Genomic DNA, 16,697 nt, shown 5'->3' on the forward strand with positions numbered 1-16,697 from the left:
GTCTCACGAGGACTGGGGAGGCGCAATAATGCAAATGCAGAGGAGGAGGGAACCAGCGACAGCGAGCGCCAGGGTTGGGCGGGCGGGCCTTGGTGGTTCAACCGCATCCGCACAAACCAAAGACGACTAGTTTACTTAGATAATTGATGTATGTTTTCGTAGAAATTACGTTAGAAACCAGAAGCCCAGAAAAAGTATTAGTTACTAATTAATAATAACAAATTAATGACAAGTATACTTCCAGTTCCAGAAGCAGCTCCAGTGGGGGACCAACCAGGAAAGCTCATATGCCGGCCAACCGTTGGATTGAATCTAGAGTTAATGAGATTCACGCCAATTTTTTAACAAACAAAAATTGAATCTCTGGTTAAGATTCCGACTACTACACGGGCACGGGTGTTGACCTAGGGACTACCGCCTTTTGCCTCTGTTCTTTAACACAATCTATTGCTCAGCGACCAATCAAATTGGTGACTGCGTGGAAAAGTGGTAGCCAAACAACATAAATATATTAGTAAATAGTAATGTTACCAGGTTTGGCACGTTCCATGCATATGAGTGGTGTGATTTGAGCTTGGTTCTTCACTTCTTCTATTCTATTGCGGCATAGAGATGGGCGCGATACTCATAAAATGATCCATGCTATCACATCTACCCATCATCCATTTAATCTAAACTAGTTGGGATTTTGTATTGTATTAATTCTTATACATTTACCAACAAAATATTCCACCAATTTATATATTATCGTTCCGACAACATAACTAACCATCTTTATTCTTTACTCTTTACCCAGAAAAGGCCTGAGCTGAAGAAGGGCAGGGCCGATCATATGATGGGCTCAATAGTCAATTCAATGGCCTCTAAATTAACAGTTCTCACTTGTCAAGTGTTTGTCGTCTGCCCCTACAAACCAGAAAGGGAGAGAGAGAGATTATAACTTACAAGTTGTACATTGTAGGACTCTTTTTTAATCCTTTCTAGGAGTTTCAAGCAGCGTTCCTTCCAATTCCAGGAAAGTTGTTGCTCCTGAAAGTCATGGTTTTTGCGTCACATAGGGGGACAGCCCCTAAGTCCCCAGCCATGCATTCTGTCCTGTTCCTTAATTCAGTCTTGTGGACAAGATGGCCGCCAACCCACCTCTTGTTTTTCTTAAGCCTCTTAAGCCTTCAACAAAAAACCAACCGAGAGGTGGCTCGTTGGTGTATTAACTGGTTAATTTGTTCCAACTTCCAACAGTGATGCAAAATCGAATCCTGCAATCACCATTTTGGGGAGAAAAGAGGTTAAGGGGAGGTTTAGTGGTGCATAAGACTGAATACCAAAAAAACACTTCAATAAAATAAGCATTAATTCTATCACCATACCTAAAATAAGCATTAATTCTTGAATCAAGATTATTTAAGGTCAACCTCTTAAGAGAAGAATAAATTTGGGGACTTGTCATCCGAAGGCCTACCTGGACCATTAATCAATTAATCTTCCCTCATCTATTTCCCTGAGGTCGTTCACAATAGGATTGGATGATAAATATAACCAGGAAATTTCATAACCATACTTTCATATATACATTGCATGATCTTTCTGATCATTCCAAGGATTAGTCAAGCAAATCCTTAATATTTACTACACCCCATGAACAACCTCAACAGATTCAACCACTCTTTACCATCAACAGATTAATAGATAATTCCCCTAATTAATTGTTGTAAATGAAATAAATGTGCAAGTTCAACCAAAAGGACCACCTAAAAACATTCTATATATATTTGACTGTCAGTGTCCGTGTCACAGTATTAATTGGTCAGGTATTCAACACATTGAACCATTTTTATCGGTCAAATTAACCAAAACTAAAGCATATCTGATGATTTAATGGATACCCACCTTGATGCCAACACCACCAGTACAGAAGATAAGAAAGACTAATTGGAGGAGCTGGCTGGTGTGTCCCTCCCTATTGATCATTTGTTCATTTAGGGAAATATATAATTTATCTTTTACCATGAGAAATAAAAAAATACCCAAATTGAAATTTCTTTGTGTTTTAAACCTACAATTCCCGGCAAGTTACTCGGGTCCCAAACCGCAGTACACGTCTTGTGTCCCCTATACCCCAAGCCTTTTACCACCCATCTCATCTATTCTAGCTACTTTTTATTTATTTATTTATTTATATGATATATGATCGTTTTTATTTATAATATTTTTTGGTTGCCCATAGGAAAGTGCATCACTGAATCGCACCCATTAGCTGGAGAGAAGCCCAGTACCCCACCAAGGTATGAGCATTGAAAATCGTAGATCCTGTTCTAGAGAAGTTGGAGATTGAGAGATTCTATACATGGATCCACGACCTCGTTTCATAATTCAATATATGTTTGGTACAGCATTTGATGAGTATTCATAAATTAATTAAAGATATTTTAGATATGGGAGCAGATTTAATTAATTACATATATCAGATAGTTGAATCTTTAAAAGACTTTAAACGACCCATAAACAATCTTAATTAGTACCTGGCCACACAGTTTGAGCCCCAAAAGACCCCAAATTTGTATCCTAGATTTTAAAATTTTCCTTGTATCTACACTGCATGAGAGGTTTCAGTGGTAAAGAAGCTGTGTATGTGGAAAGTTTCCTTTTTTTTTATTCAATTTTTTGGTTAAATAAACTAAAAGATATAAAATATTGCGGTCAATGTTATAGACAAAAAACAACAATACAATATAGAGCATAGGGCTCATGCGAGAGAACCTTTTCTTATACATAACATTTCATATATAAAAAATTAAGGTATGGACGACTATGATTTATTGGGAAAACTGAGTTGTTTTTTGATAACTAAAAAACTTTATTACGTAGTAAAATGTACAAAGTGTGTTACAGACCGTAACCATTTAGGCTGATGATGTAAACCAAAAGAAAAATCAAGATCAATAGGTTTTGGCATACTGTGCCAAACAGTGTGCAAAAGCATTTGCTTTCCTATTTACATACACAAAGAGAAGAGATTGACATTTATTCTTCAAACACTGGATTTCAAAAAGGAGGTCATTTGTATGCCATGGAATCAAACATTTCTCTCGAGCTTCAAACTATGAGGATACGTTTGGAAGCAATGTAAATCAACATCGATGTAAATATTTAAACCAGTTCAGTTTTGTTGGTGTTTGGAAGGAGTGTAAATCAAGATCGGCGTAAAATTCTACTCCAATTTAGATGTCGGCACTTGGATGGAGTGTAGTTTTACATCACAAATCATGGTTTTCAAAATTGAATCGGACCGGACGGTCGGACCGGAAAAATCGGGAACTAGTCACCTGACCGATTCCATTTTTCCCCAAAACCATTGATTTTGATTAGCAAATCGCTGAACCGGCCAGTTAACCATTCGAACCGTCTGAACTGTTTTGACTGTTTTTCAATTTTTTATTTATTTTATTTTATTTTATTTTATTTGTTAGAATGGGCCGAGACCCGGTAACCGGATCCCTAACCGGTTCAGTCACCGGGTCGGTTTTAAAAACCATGTCACAAATCAATGTAAAACCTCATCACATGTAAAGTTTTACATCGATTATCGATGTAAATACTACATCGATAAGACCTCGAGAAAAAAAAAATGAACTACCAGCCAAACTGATATAGGAACCAGGCTTATCAATACAAATAAGGGAAAATCACACTTTAGTACCCAGAACTTTTGGGGTAGTGTCAAGTTAGTACCCAAACTTTCAAATGTGTCACTGCGGTACCTAAACTTTCAAAAAGTGTCAAGTTGGTCCCTATCGTTAATCAATCGTCAGTTATCTGTTGGAAATGTCAAAACTACCATTCTAAAGAATACACTATTCATTGTCTCCTACCTTGAGATTGAACCAGTTGAGGTGTTTGAGATTCTAGACTAATGAAGTCATTGTCTTCTACCTTTAAATCTGAAACACATTCTTGTTCGGTTATTTCTTTGCTTTCAGTTATTGTTTCCCTCTATCATATTTCATGTTTTTCTTCTCTCTTTTCTTTGAAGATAATTGGTTCAGTCTCAAGGTAAAAGACAATGAGCAGTGTCTTTTTTTGAAGGGTAGTTTTGATATTTTCAATAGATAACTGATGATCGATTAACGACAACAAATTGACACTTTTTGAAAGTTTAGGTACGGCAATGACACATTCGAAAGTTCGGGCACTAACTTGACAATTCCCCCCAAAGTTTAGGGTACTAAAGAAGAATTTTCCCTACAAATAAAACCAAAAGTACTAGAAGCTCGGCTTCAGTTAGTGCAAGGCCCATTAAAACAGCTTTTATGGCCTTGCACTGGGAATATCTCCCCATGAAATAAGGTACATATATAGGTATGGAGATAATCCCAATGCAAGGCTGAAAAGGTTGTTCCAACACTAACGGGCCTTGCCCTGACTGAAGTCGATCTCAAGTACTAGAAGATTGAGAGGCTAAACCACCATCACAAAATAGGATGAAGTCAATAGCCAGAGGAATAGAAACATGACAAACATTAGATACATTATCAATCCTATCATGAGAAATTGTTTGAGAAGAAAACAACATAATATCAACAGAAGAATATTAATCTAGGATAGGTGACCTCTTAGGAAGTCCTCGTGTTGCACCCCAACTTAAAATTTCCATATAAAAATGGAAGAATATTAAGAATCCAGATTTGCTCCTCGCAGCCTGGTGCCTCAAACATCCTCACAAAACGTGAGAATGCCATGTGTCCCCAAGCCCATGTGAACTCTATACACGAGCGGAGGAGCCTAACAGTCGTTACTCGTTAGGCCTCCATTTCCGTTAGCCCCGTCCCCCCACCCCCACCCCCAAGCCTTATTCGACACTTTCTAATTTTCTATTCTTTTCCCGCTCAAAGCCCCTGCCTCTCTTTTCTCTCCAGCAAGCGGTTGCAGTGCTCTCCCAGGCAGCCAACGATCTCACCGGCCAGAATAGATTCCTGCGACAGTACAAAGGGTTCCTCTATTGTGGTCTTTTTATTTTTTTCACATGTAGGCTATGGCCCCGATGACCATTACCAAGTTCAGGATTTTTCCCATTTCATTTTTCTTTTCCTTTCCAACATTTCGAATTCTTATTGGATTGATTTTTACTTGGTTCATGAAGCCAAAACTTCTAGTTGGAGTCACTATAATCTCTCTTAGTTTGAATGACTATTTTTGACGTTATGAACAATTAGTTTGCTTACAGATTGTATTTTTTACTAGTTCATGAACAACTGCTAAGCCTTTGTTCATCTTCTTAGTGTTGCATAATTACTAGTTCATGAATAACTGCTCTTGGGTTATTATCTTTCTCTTGGGTTATTTTCTATTAGTTTGATGATAAGCTGGAAGGGACTCAGCAGCAAAATCTTTTCTAATGTATAACTGTTATTCATGATTGGTGCATTAACCGGAGACTTAGTTGAGAGGCTCATTGTATGATTAGAAGTTCCATATCTCATAGTCGATAAGTTGTATGATGTTGTTCTTTCCCTTTAGCTTCTTTAGATATTGAATCTCTTGAAAAAAATCATATGCAATAGAATAATCACGACCTTGAAGTTTGATCCTTTTAAGGGCATAGATTGTACAATTGGATGAGATGACCTTGTAAACCTCACTGCTTCCTCCACTCCCAATCTTTCCAAGATTCTAGTAGAGATTCCCATTAATTTTAAAGAATAAGTCAAGATCACAAATTCTTTTTTGCGAGTTCTAGATGTCCCCTTACCACTTACAGCCTTCTCTGTATTTTCTAATTTAGAGGACTCCTATTTCATATTTGAAGATGAGTTTTTGGTTGATGGATCATGTGATTGTATATCAGAAACCAGATATGAAGACTAGCTATTTTAGCATCCATATGGGAAGGTGCTTTTGCATGGTCAGTATTTCCATCAGCTAACCTTTCACGTTGCTTCAAATAATAGGCATGCTGCCCCTTTGATTAGTAACTCCTGTGGTCCCAAATGCAGAGGCAGTTGCTTTGGTTGAAACAACTGTCTACTCTACTAACATATCACTATTGCGCTTAAGCATAGAAGATGGTGGATACATGTTAACAGGTTGAGGATTCACATTTAATTCTTCTAGATGTTCTATTTCCATATGAGAACTACTATCTCGACAAGAACAAGAGTTGTAGGTTGTTGAATTCAGCATAGGCACAAATGCTGAATGGACTAATGTTGTAGTTGAACAGGGATGAGAATTTGGGCAAGAAAGGAGAAATAAGCAAAATTGTATTAGGGTTTCATTTTTTCGTTGCCGAAGAGAAAAGATGAGAGGCAAGGGCTTTAAGTGGGAATAGAATAGAAAACTAGAAAGTGACGAATAAGACTTGGGGGGGACTAACGGAATGGAGGCCTAACGACTGTTAGGACGTTTGAGGACGTTTTGAGGCACCGGGCTGTGAGGAGCAGATCCAGGCTCGAATATTAATCGTTGTAACATCCAAGCTGCATCAATCAAGTTTTGATTAAACACCATCTCGTTCCTAGTAAACCAAACATAATAAATTCCCATAGCTATCCAAGGAAGAGAATTAATAAGAGAGGAAAAACAGTCATCCAAAGAAGATACAAATTGTTTGTAACTGAAAAGCTCAAGAACTAAACCGAATTGCAGTTGTAAAGAATTTAGATTTCACAGGAAGAAAACATTCACAGCTCTCCAATAAGCCAGCTTGTAACAGTTACGAATTTTCAATTTCCATATCCAACTGAAACACAAAGTGAGCAAACACAGTATTATAAAGGTCTCTTTCAACATGATAAGCATTTTTTTTTTCGTTTTTGTAGAGAAACACCCATTCCTATCTTTAATCCAAACCCAATGAAGCTCAAAATCATTAGGATAAATAAGAGTGTTTCTAATACTAGAGACCACCTCATCATCAGTTAAATGATTATTTATTTAAAACAAAAATATTCAACTGTCCATGAGCTTCTATTTGCTCAGAAATTTTCAGATTTTGCAAATCTCTAGACAGAGGTTGAGATATCAGTGTATAAGAACCATTATCACGAACCCAAGGAATAGCATATATAGCTCCTATTTGAGAATTTTGACGAACCGAATATATACCCTACCTCGCTAATGAAAAAGTTCATATAAATTAAACTGGGCCAAATTAGAAACTGACATAATGATCTAAGAGATCAGGCACGACAGTTTTAAAATTAGACCGGAAATTGAACCGGTCTAATCTCATATGGGAATACGCATGCAGGAAAGTAAAAACTTAAATAATACTCCTCCCACGCACACTCTTACTTCTTGTTCGACAAAAAAGGTTCTCTTAACGAAGAAGAATAGAAACTTTTGCAGAGAACTTCTGACGATGAAGACGAGAATTTTGACGAAGAGAGGAAAATTTTTTCGCAAACAGAGAATCATTGATCGACTGGGAGGGATTGACAAGGAAATCTAGGGCAAACAAGCGTTATGCGACTCCATACCAGCATCGAACCTTGTTCGTTGTTCTTTTGAGAAGAGTGGAGATTTCTTTCCTTTTCTTTCGTTTGGGGGGACTGACAAGGAGAAGAGAAGAGAAGAGAAGGTTTTCTATTGGGAGATATCCAAACCAACATCGATTCTTATTCCTTCGAGCAGGAGAAGAGAAGGTTTTTTATTGTTTTTTTCCTGGACACCTAATGGGCCTAATGTCAGGAGAGATAGAGAGAGGTTGTATGTAGGGCTGTTCATAAGAAGGTCCAACCCGATCAAACTCAGACCAATCCAACTTGAGTCGGCCGGGTTTTCATCAGTACCAGTCGATTTCGGGTTCTACAAATTCATAAACCGATGGTTCGGGTCGGTTTTGGTTTTCTTGTGTGAAAACTAAAACCGACCCAAACCGAACCGACTTAGTTTCTACTTAACTGAAAACTAAAATATCTGAAAATATATATTCCAATATCTATATCTAAAAAATATATATTATGAAATATGTTAGATATATATTTCCAGAAAATATATATTTCTAAAATACGTATTTTAGTTTTAAATATATTTCCAAAAAACTATGTGGCCATGGGGGGCATGGATAAACTTAGAGCCGAAACCGACCAAAATCGACCCAATCCGATTCAAACTGACCAAATCGGTTTTGCTCAACACTGGGTCAGTTTCGGTTTCCATCTCAGGTAACCCGACCAGGTTGGGTCGGTTGAAAAAACCTCAGTAAACCAACCCAACCCGACCGGTGAACAACTCTAGTTGTATGGAACCTGATGAGTCTCATGTTTGGAGAGAAAATAGAGTTTGTAGAGGACCTTGTGTCATAATAGGGTGGAAGAGAGAAGGGAAGAGGGGGAGAGAAAGGCTTATGTGGAACTCGATAGGGTCTTGTGTTAGAAGAGAAAGAGGTGGAAATGTTGTGTGGGCTTTATTTTTTAAAAAAAGTTTTTATTTAGTGAAAATAATTTATTTTTCTTTATTTCAAAAACCCGTGGGCAGTCCACGCAAAGTGCGGACCGTGCTGTGCTGGCCCATGGGCCATCACAAGCCATGCTGCCTTCCCCAGTGAAAATTTTTGGGGTTGGCCCGACACGGGCCACGGCCTGGGCCCATTCCACGGGCCGGGCTGGCCTGTAGGTCGAGCCTTGGGCCAGGTCAGGCCATACATCAGGCCAAAGCTATTTATTTAAAAAATTGACAAAGAACTTAGAATTTTAATTTTATATGAATTTTGTGTATAAAATTGCTTATATATACAATAATTAAATAAATTAGTATAATAAAATTAAAAAAAATATTTATTTTATTAATATATTCTATACTATATATTATTATATAATTATAATTTATAAAATATTATATAACTATATATAAAACATATATGGACAGTGCTAAGCTACGGGTTGGGCCATACCGGCCCATGGACCTAAAACCCCAGGGTCGTGCACGGCCCGCATGGTCATGCCAGGCCGTAGGTAACATGGTCCGATTTACACCTTTACCTAAATGTACCCAAACAAAAGATAAAAGGCAAAAATATCCTTAACTGTTTATTAAATTCTCAAAATAGGTGAACTTGTCAATGGTGTTGAAGATAGAGAGAGGGAGGGAGGAGGCTGAGGGAGAGGAACTGCCACAGCTAGCTTGGTGGTAACAGAGGTGGACGAAGAAGAAGATGAAGAGTGGTAGAACAGGGAAGGAAAGAAGGGGAAGGAGGAGAGAGAGAGAGAGAGAGAGAGAGAGAAGGGGATATGAGACCGAATATGCCACTACAGTGGCGGTGGTGGAACAGAGGAAGGGAAAAATGAAGAAAGAAGGGGAGGGAGGGATAGAGCGGCAGAGAGAGAGAGAGAGATCTTGGGGGAAAGAGTGTCAGGGAGATGACAAATATAATCGCCACCCCCAGTCAGACTCAACCCATCTTCAAGAAGATGGAGTAGGAAAGAGTGTCAAAGTAAGCAGGGTGAGGAAGATGAGCATGATCAAGGAAGAAGTCCAAAGGAAGTTCAAGATTAGAGGCTATACCTTGCAAATCAACGCCCTAGAAGAGATTCTCTTGTTCTTGAAATGCTGAAGACGAAGCCATCGACCTCTACATCAACAAAATCTAGAAGAAATCTCGTAAGTCACAATTACCCTCTTCCTCAAAACCATCAATCTTTTCATTTTATCTTCCTTTAAATGGTTTTCGTTTAGTTTCCTAAGTCTGGACAAGGAGCCCGTGCAACGGGTTGTAAACCTTTTATTGGAAGCACAATAGATGCTTTCTTCGTCTCCAAGTTATGATCCCATAAAAAAAGTCTTCTATGAGTAAGTCCCTTAATTCAATGTTTTTTAGCAGTACAGTTAGGCCAAAAATTTGAATGTAGTGCTCAAGAAAACAGAAATAAAATAAAAATATAAACATGTTTTAGAATACTGTTATCAAAAAAGCCCATCTGGGTTTTGGTTTTTTGTTATAAGGGCAATATTGACATTATAAAAACATTTAGAGAAAGGTATTAATGGGGCCGATCAAAAAGGTATATATAAATAGAGTTTGAAAGTTCAAGATATATTTAAAGAGTTCAATTTGGGTCGGTGTAAATTTGTGCTTACATTGTTCTAACAACCTCTTTCAACCTTATATTAGGAATATCTCTCCATGAAATAGTTATAAATGTTATTATAAATCCATAAAATTATTTATTTGAAAACTACTTTATCTTCTCATAATCCATGCAAGTAGAATTCAACTTCAATCAGAGCAAATTCTGATCAATCAACCTTTACTGCTTTGAATTGAGAATATTCTCAATGCAAGATTGGAAAAGGCTCTTAAAATGGTATGGGCATGGATTTGCCCTGACTGAAGCCGGACTCTGCAACGCTGGGATCCTCGTGATATATAAAAACCACTCCGTATCTGCTACAGACGGAAACGTATACAATAGGCAACGTAATCAATCAAGAGTGGACATGCATAGCCCCGTTGTGTACACTCGGATTCGCTCCCCAGTCCCCACCAAACTCTGCTGTCTCCGCATGCGCCTTACAATTCTGGCATCTTCCACATATTGGGCAATGGGAATATTCATGGGGAGATGTATGTACAATGGATGCCAAAGCTTTTAGAAAAGAGGTAATCATGAAAAATGGAAAAACCAAATCGAACTAATAATGTTTAACTGAGATTTTCGATTAAATTAAAGGGTTTTTAGCATATAAGGCAACTTTTGGGGTTTAACTGATGATGTTCATCTTCTTTTTCTTGTCATTGGTTCACCAGAGCCACCGTCCGCCTCTGCCAGCCGTCGCTTCAACCTCCGGCAACGTTGCTGGAGGTGGCCAGATGTCACGGTCTGACATAGGCTTAGCCTTGCCTATGCATGGCAAGTTTGCATTAAGAGACATTACCGTCATTTTCGCTTTTAAGATTTTTGGGAGAATTGATGTTATCTTTAGGCAAACCACCAAAAGCTTAACATACTCTCTGATGAGGGGTGGCCGACTTCCTTGGGTGCCTAATCTTGGCACTCCTAGACCATCATCCCTTGCAGGGCGGCCCTGGTTAATGGCTAGCATGGCTACCAGGGTTCCTCATGGGTGCACACATGATCATGGGGACAGTGCATGGACCGGCACTGCACTGGCAACACTCAAGGGAAGCTTGGCGTGCGGGCCTAGCTCAAGCATGGCCCTTCACCATGCCAGCCCCTTGCCTAAGTTGATTGAGCTATCCTGTTGGCCATAGCGCATGGGTGTGTTTCGGCCCAACGGTTGCCTATCATCATTGGCACATAGGTGCCAACGTCATCAGCATATAGGAGACCCATCACATCGGTGCCCAGTCACCTCTCATCGGTGCATAGTCGCCTCACATCATGGTCTTCCCCATTTAGCACGTAAGAGGCGCCTCCCATGGACTAGCTAGAGCCAGTCGAGTGCCCCGGCCATGTGATTTGATGTCATGATCCAATGCTACTGACCTTGGTGGAGCCATCTCATCAGGCAACTCCTAGCCTCGCATCACACAACGGCTTGTCCTGGATGCCGCACAGGTTTCTTCCGCTGCAGAACTACAACCCATGACACAGAGGCAGAGGTAGCGGTGGCGGTGTTGTTGGTTTCTCTGTCCAACGCCGCCAACTCTACCTCCACCTCCGGGAACGTTGCTGGAGATGGGTGGAGACAAAGGTGGTGGTGGCAGCGGGCAGAGGAATGACCACCAACACCACCACTGCCACCTCTAGTAACGTTACCGGAGGCAGAGGTGGGCAGAGACGGCAGCGGGCAGCAGTGGACGATAGTGGCGAGTGGTGGCGGGCGGAGACGGACGGCAGCTCTGGTGAACAAATGGAAAGAAGAAGAAAATGAATAATGTTTTTGCCCTTTATCGATGTTATTTTTAAAAAGTTAACCTATTTTTTATTTTTTTTAAATATATTACTTTTATTGATATTAAACCTCAAAAGTTGCCCTTATATGCTATTACTCCTTAATTAAATCAATCGGTTCAATATTTTTGAAAAATGAAGGTAATCGATTCGGTTTCGATGAATCAATATAAAAAATCAGTAGTTAATCGAATCAATATATATATATTTTATTATATATTTATACATTTATTTTTAATATATATAATAAGAATAAAAAATCGATAAATCAAACCAATGATTTTCTAAATCAGTAGTTATAAGTGATTGACTTCAATTACCTTTCATTTATTGGTTTTCCAAAAACCAATACTATTGATTCAGTTTGGAAAATAAATTAACAGTTCTGTTAACCGAAAGGTAAGCACTCCTATTTCAAGATCGGCTTCGAGGACAAACCTGTACCCACACCGTTAACCTTGTATTGAGAATATCTCCCCATAAAATAAAGTATGTAAGTACGAAAATATTCTCAATTCAAGACCGTAAAAACTGATTGAACGAACTTTGCCCTGACTGAATTCGAACTCTCCTATTTAAGGGTGCATTTTGAGTTTTTGTGGGGAGGAGATCCACTATCCTATCTTTATTGCGGATGGTGGCAAGTATGAATCAACTGCGAACAAAATACATTCCAACATCCTCTGATGATCTTATGCCCCACTTCTCATATTATGGTGGGCCCTATTCAGAGGGTGTTGGAACGCGATTTGTTGCAGGTAATTCCAATTTCCAACTCGATCCCGGCCTAGGGTTCGCAGCAAATGTGAAAGTTTCAAACCTACCAGCTTAACCAAGGTTTTAAAAATCGGATCGGACATGAAACCGTTTGTCACTGATATCTGTGTTAAACGGTCTGATCTTCTGATTTGAATTGATGGTCCATTCAGATTTAAAAAAAAAATAAAAAAATAAGAAAAATTTAAAATTATTATCTGAATTGATATTGATGGTCCATTCAGATTTAAAAAAAAATAAAAAAATAAGAAAAATTTAAAATTATTATCTGAATTGATGGTTCGATTGCTTGATTCAGTGGATCGCTGACCAAATCAACAATTTCTGTCTCACGAACAGTTTTGGGATGAAACGGAACTAGTTACCTGACTGTTCCCGGGTCAACCGGTCGAAGGTCCTGTCCGGTTTTCAAAACCATGAGCTTAACTAATAAAAACTGTTGTTAATGTTGGTCGGAAACAGAGAAAATTGCGAAGTGTCCGTTTCATAAAAGAGGAGCGACAAAGAAGGAATTAAATAGAAAAGAACAAGGGACAGCGATCATACAATCATAACTGTTAAGTCTTGAACTAGAAGAAACAACGCCTCCAACTCTACTACTGAGGGTTGGGATGACGGCCGTTTGCTGAAGCCACCCTTGATCCCCATTCAAGCAACTCTTTGCTTGTATCATCTTTGTGCACAATTACCTCAATGAAGCACAAACAATCCTTCTTATCTCCCGTCGCCGTCTTGATCGCTTCCACAAGCTCCTCTTCATATCGAACCTGCATTAATTAATTCCCACATTCCAAACACATGGAGAGAGTTAGTACTGGTTTAATTTCCCCTGGGTTTAATTTGTCTATATCATTAAAAAAAAAAAACTTGAATCCAGGCCAGTACTTCCCACCTTAGATGTCCAGCAATTCCCTTCACCGTTATGGATTGCATCAATAAGTCCGGTGTAGTCCCAGTTCTTGATAACATTGTAGGGACCGTCGTGGATCTCAACCTCTATGGTGTACCCTCCGTTGTTTATGAGGAAGATGATACTCTTCTGCCCACAACGCAGCATTGTCGACACGTCCTGTGCTGTCATCTGCTCATCAAAAGTTGCCATAGTTAGTAACTTCGACAGAAATAACAGCTACAGTGAATTGTTCAGATGCCAGGTGCAGAGATACTGATAACACACACCCGGACCAGGAGCAAGCAATAGTTAGTTACCTGGAAGCTTCCGTCACCTATGCAAGCAATTACTCGCTTGTTGGGCACAGCCTGTGCATAACCGAGGGTTGCTCCCACAGACCATCCAATGGATCCATATTGCATCTGGAACTCATACCTGCAACATCCATCCATCTATTACTTGCATATTGTTAGACTTAGAGACAGACATGCATAATTATTAATATATATATATATATATATATATAGTCAAATACAATACAGTTATACAGAGGCAGATCTAACATAAAATCTCAGAGCTAGCGTTCGTCTGTGTCTATTTGCCTACCCGCAGCCCTCCGGCAACTTGAGTTTTTGGCAGTTAAACCAGGAGTCTCCTGTCTCTGCAATCACCGTCGTGTCACTTGACAGCATTTCCTGTATGTGCTTGAACAGAAGGTTAACCCGCAAAGGCTTTTGGGGCTCACATTCGGCAGGTTGGCCATGTGGCACAAAGATCCGGTGGTAGTTGTCGTATGCCGTTGTGTTGCGTGTTAGCTTCTGTGCGAGTTCCAGAAGGAAATCCTTCATCATAATGCACCCAAAAGCAGGGCCATTACCAATAATAACCCGATCAGGTTGAACAACGATCGACTTCTCCTTTTTGAGGAGCAGCGAATACCCAACTGAACTAAAGTCATTGAAAATGGGGCCTGTAAATAGATAAGCATCTGCCGATTCCACAATCTCAACGCAGAAGCTGGTGCTCACGGCACCCCAGTAAGTACCAATGAACCGAGGGTGGTGCTCTGGTACAAGCCCTTTAGCAGAAGGCATCACGGCAATAGCATAACCACAGGCATCCGCAAGTTCAACAAAGGCATCAGTAGCCTTAGCCACCCGGAGCTTCGGCCCCCCCACCATGACGGGCTTTACTGCCTTGTTCAAGAACTCCACCGCGGCTTCAACTGCTGTTTGTAGACCCATTTTATTACTGAATCTGAACCATATCATTTCAGCAAATAAATGTACGTACGTTTAAATCAAATTGTGTCTATGATCTCCGCAACTGATCAAAGTAATCTTTTGATGATAATTATTTATTTATCAAGGGACTATACGTAATTAATTACTTAAAATTATCATCAGGACTCAGGAGACGATATATATTGAAATTACCTGGGTGTCAGGGAGAATGGGATGGGATCACGACGAAAAGTAGGATAGGGGATTGCCGTCAAGTTGCAGCTGACGCTAATATAAACAGGTTTGCTTTCTTTTAAAGCCGTGGATATGGCTTTATCGATCAGTTCGTGAGAGTCTTCCAAGTTATTCACTACTGCCTAGGATGCAGCAACACATAGTAACCTGATCATTAAATTTACTACAAAAGTCGTGGGTATGGCTTTATCGGTCAGGGTAGGATTACCTGGTAGCAGGTGACAGTCTGGAAACATCGAAGTTCTTGGCTGAAATCCGGCAAGCCAATGGTATGATGGATAATTCTGTTGGTGCCGTAGTCGTTAGAGTTGGGGCCTCCGACGATGCAAATGACGGGAAGATTCTCGCTATAAGCCCCGGCGATGGCGTTGATGACACTGAGACCACCAACGGTGAAGGTGACAACACAAGCCCCAACGCCACGGGAGCGGGCATAACCATCTGCAGCGTACCCAGCATTGAGCTCATTACAGCAGCCAATAAGGTTGAGGCCAGGCTGGGCAATGAGGTGATCGAGAAGGATTAGGTTGAAATCACCGGGGACGGAGAAGACATCGGTGATACCGATCTCGACGAGTCTATGAGCGATGTGGCGGCCAAGTGTTGGCCCAGACGACGCAATCACGGAAGCGGGGCCGACGTTGATTTTGCTCTCCATTGTCGGCTGTGTCTTCTCTCAAGGAAATTAACAATTACAGAGAATCAGATGAGGACTGCCTTGGGCTTGGGGGGTTATATATACATGCATTGATTTAGGTAGTAAGTAGTTCGCAATCGTGAGACCAGGGACTGTGTTGGAGACGGTCAATGAAACACAGACACTACACGATTCCCTTATTTTGTTGGACGGTCGCAGGACTCGCAAGAAAATTCTGCGAGTGGAGCAACTGCAACCTCAGGGAATTGAAGAATACTAGCGGAAAACAGTAGGTTCGAATTCGATGGAACTGCCTCCTGGAAAAGGGGTCATCGTCTTTCAGTTTCAGGCATGCAGTCATCACCATTGCAAAACTCCGGGGACATAGTACTTGCATGTATTATGTATATTCTGCAGACTGCAGTTCATATATTCCATCTAAACGAGCCTCGTATAAGCAATAAACTGGTGAGTCGTGGAATTTGTATTATCTTACAGATTATTTTTCTTCCGACTTCCATTTCCTGTTCTTTTCGTACAGGGAATTAATTTGGATACTCCGGTGAACTGAACTGAACGATTATTCTGTTTTTCTTTTGGCGAGGATTGCAATTGGTGGTTGTTGTCACTGTTATCATTTGCTTTAAGCTTTATTGTCATGTATGAAAATATAGTTGGTATTGTTGATTCGTAGAACTCCACAGAAGAATTAAGTTATCAAACAACAGTTTAAATCTGTTTATCGAGATGCTCTTCACTTAACCCACTTGTGTCTTTGATAGCTTCTTAATTGATAATATATTAACAGAAAATGGGGTTTGTGTTAGATTTACGACTTGGGCTTAGCTATAAGCCTATAAGGTTGTGTTTGATTTGAAAGAAAAGGAGGTTCCTTTCCCTTTTTTTTTTTCAAACCAAATTTGAGAATCATATATATTGCAAGAAATGATTTTATGACCAATTTTTTGCTCCTACTATCCAATTTAATTTGTATCAATCTGTCTCAATGTATTGGGTATTCGCAGTAAGAGGTTTCAAAATTGTCCATTTATATCCGAACA

At 39.7% G+C, this 16,697-nt stretch overlaps 1 protein-coding gene and 2 long non-coding RNA genes across 3 annotated transcripts; 1 reads left to right on the plus strand and 2 right to left on the minus strand.

Annotated features, from left to right (window-relative positions):
- Positions 1–6,487: 6,487 nt before the first annotated feature.
- LOC148868528 (uncharacterized) lies at positions 6,488–9,688 on the minus strand. Its single transcript, XR_016107846.1, has 2 exons — positions 9,502–9,688; positions 6,488–6,736 (listed from the first exon to the last, which is right to left on the minus strand). It is a non-coding gene; the product is annotated as an uncharacterized LOC148868528 (long non-coding RNA).
- A 3,363-nt stretch (positions 9,689–13,051) lies between these two features.
- On the minus strand, positions 13,052–15,710 carry LOC148868529 (pyruvate decarboxylase 1-like). Its single transcript, XM_088968389.1, has 6 exons — positions 15,208–15,710; positions 14,958–15,121; positions 14,128–14,778; positions 13,839–13,956; positions 13,522–13,710; positions 13,052–13,396 (listed from the first exon to the last, which is right to left on the minus strand). Exons 1-6 carry the CDS (start codon positions 15,655–15,657, stop codon positions 13,226–13,228), a joined length of 1,743 nt encoding a protein of 580 aa, XP_088824515.1. The 5' UTR covers positions 15,658–15,710; the 3' UTR covers positions 13,052–13,225.
- Positions 15,711–15,928: 218 nt separating this feature from the next.
- Positions 15,929–16,398, plus strand: LOC148868530 (uncharacterized). The gene is made up of 2 exons (XR_016106465.1): positions 15,929–16,104; positions 16,178–16,398. It is a non-coding gene; the product is annotated as an uncharacterized LOC148868530 (long non-coding RNA).
- The last annotated feature ends 299 nt before the right edge of the window (positions 16,399–16,697 follow it).

Source organism: Nelumbo lutea, chromosome 2, assembly GCF_056320005.1.
Source record: "Nelumbo lutea isolate HS-2025 chromosome 2, American lotus-T2T, whole genome shotgun sequence".
Lineage (NCBI taxonomy): Eukaryota > Viridiplantae > Streptophyta > Magnoliopsida > Proteales > Nelumbonaceae > Nelumbo > Nelumbo lutea.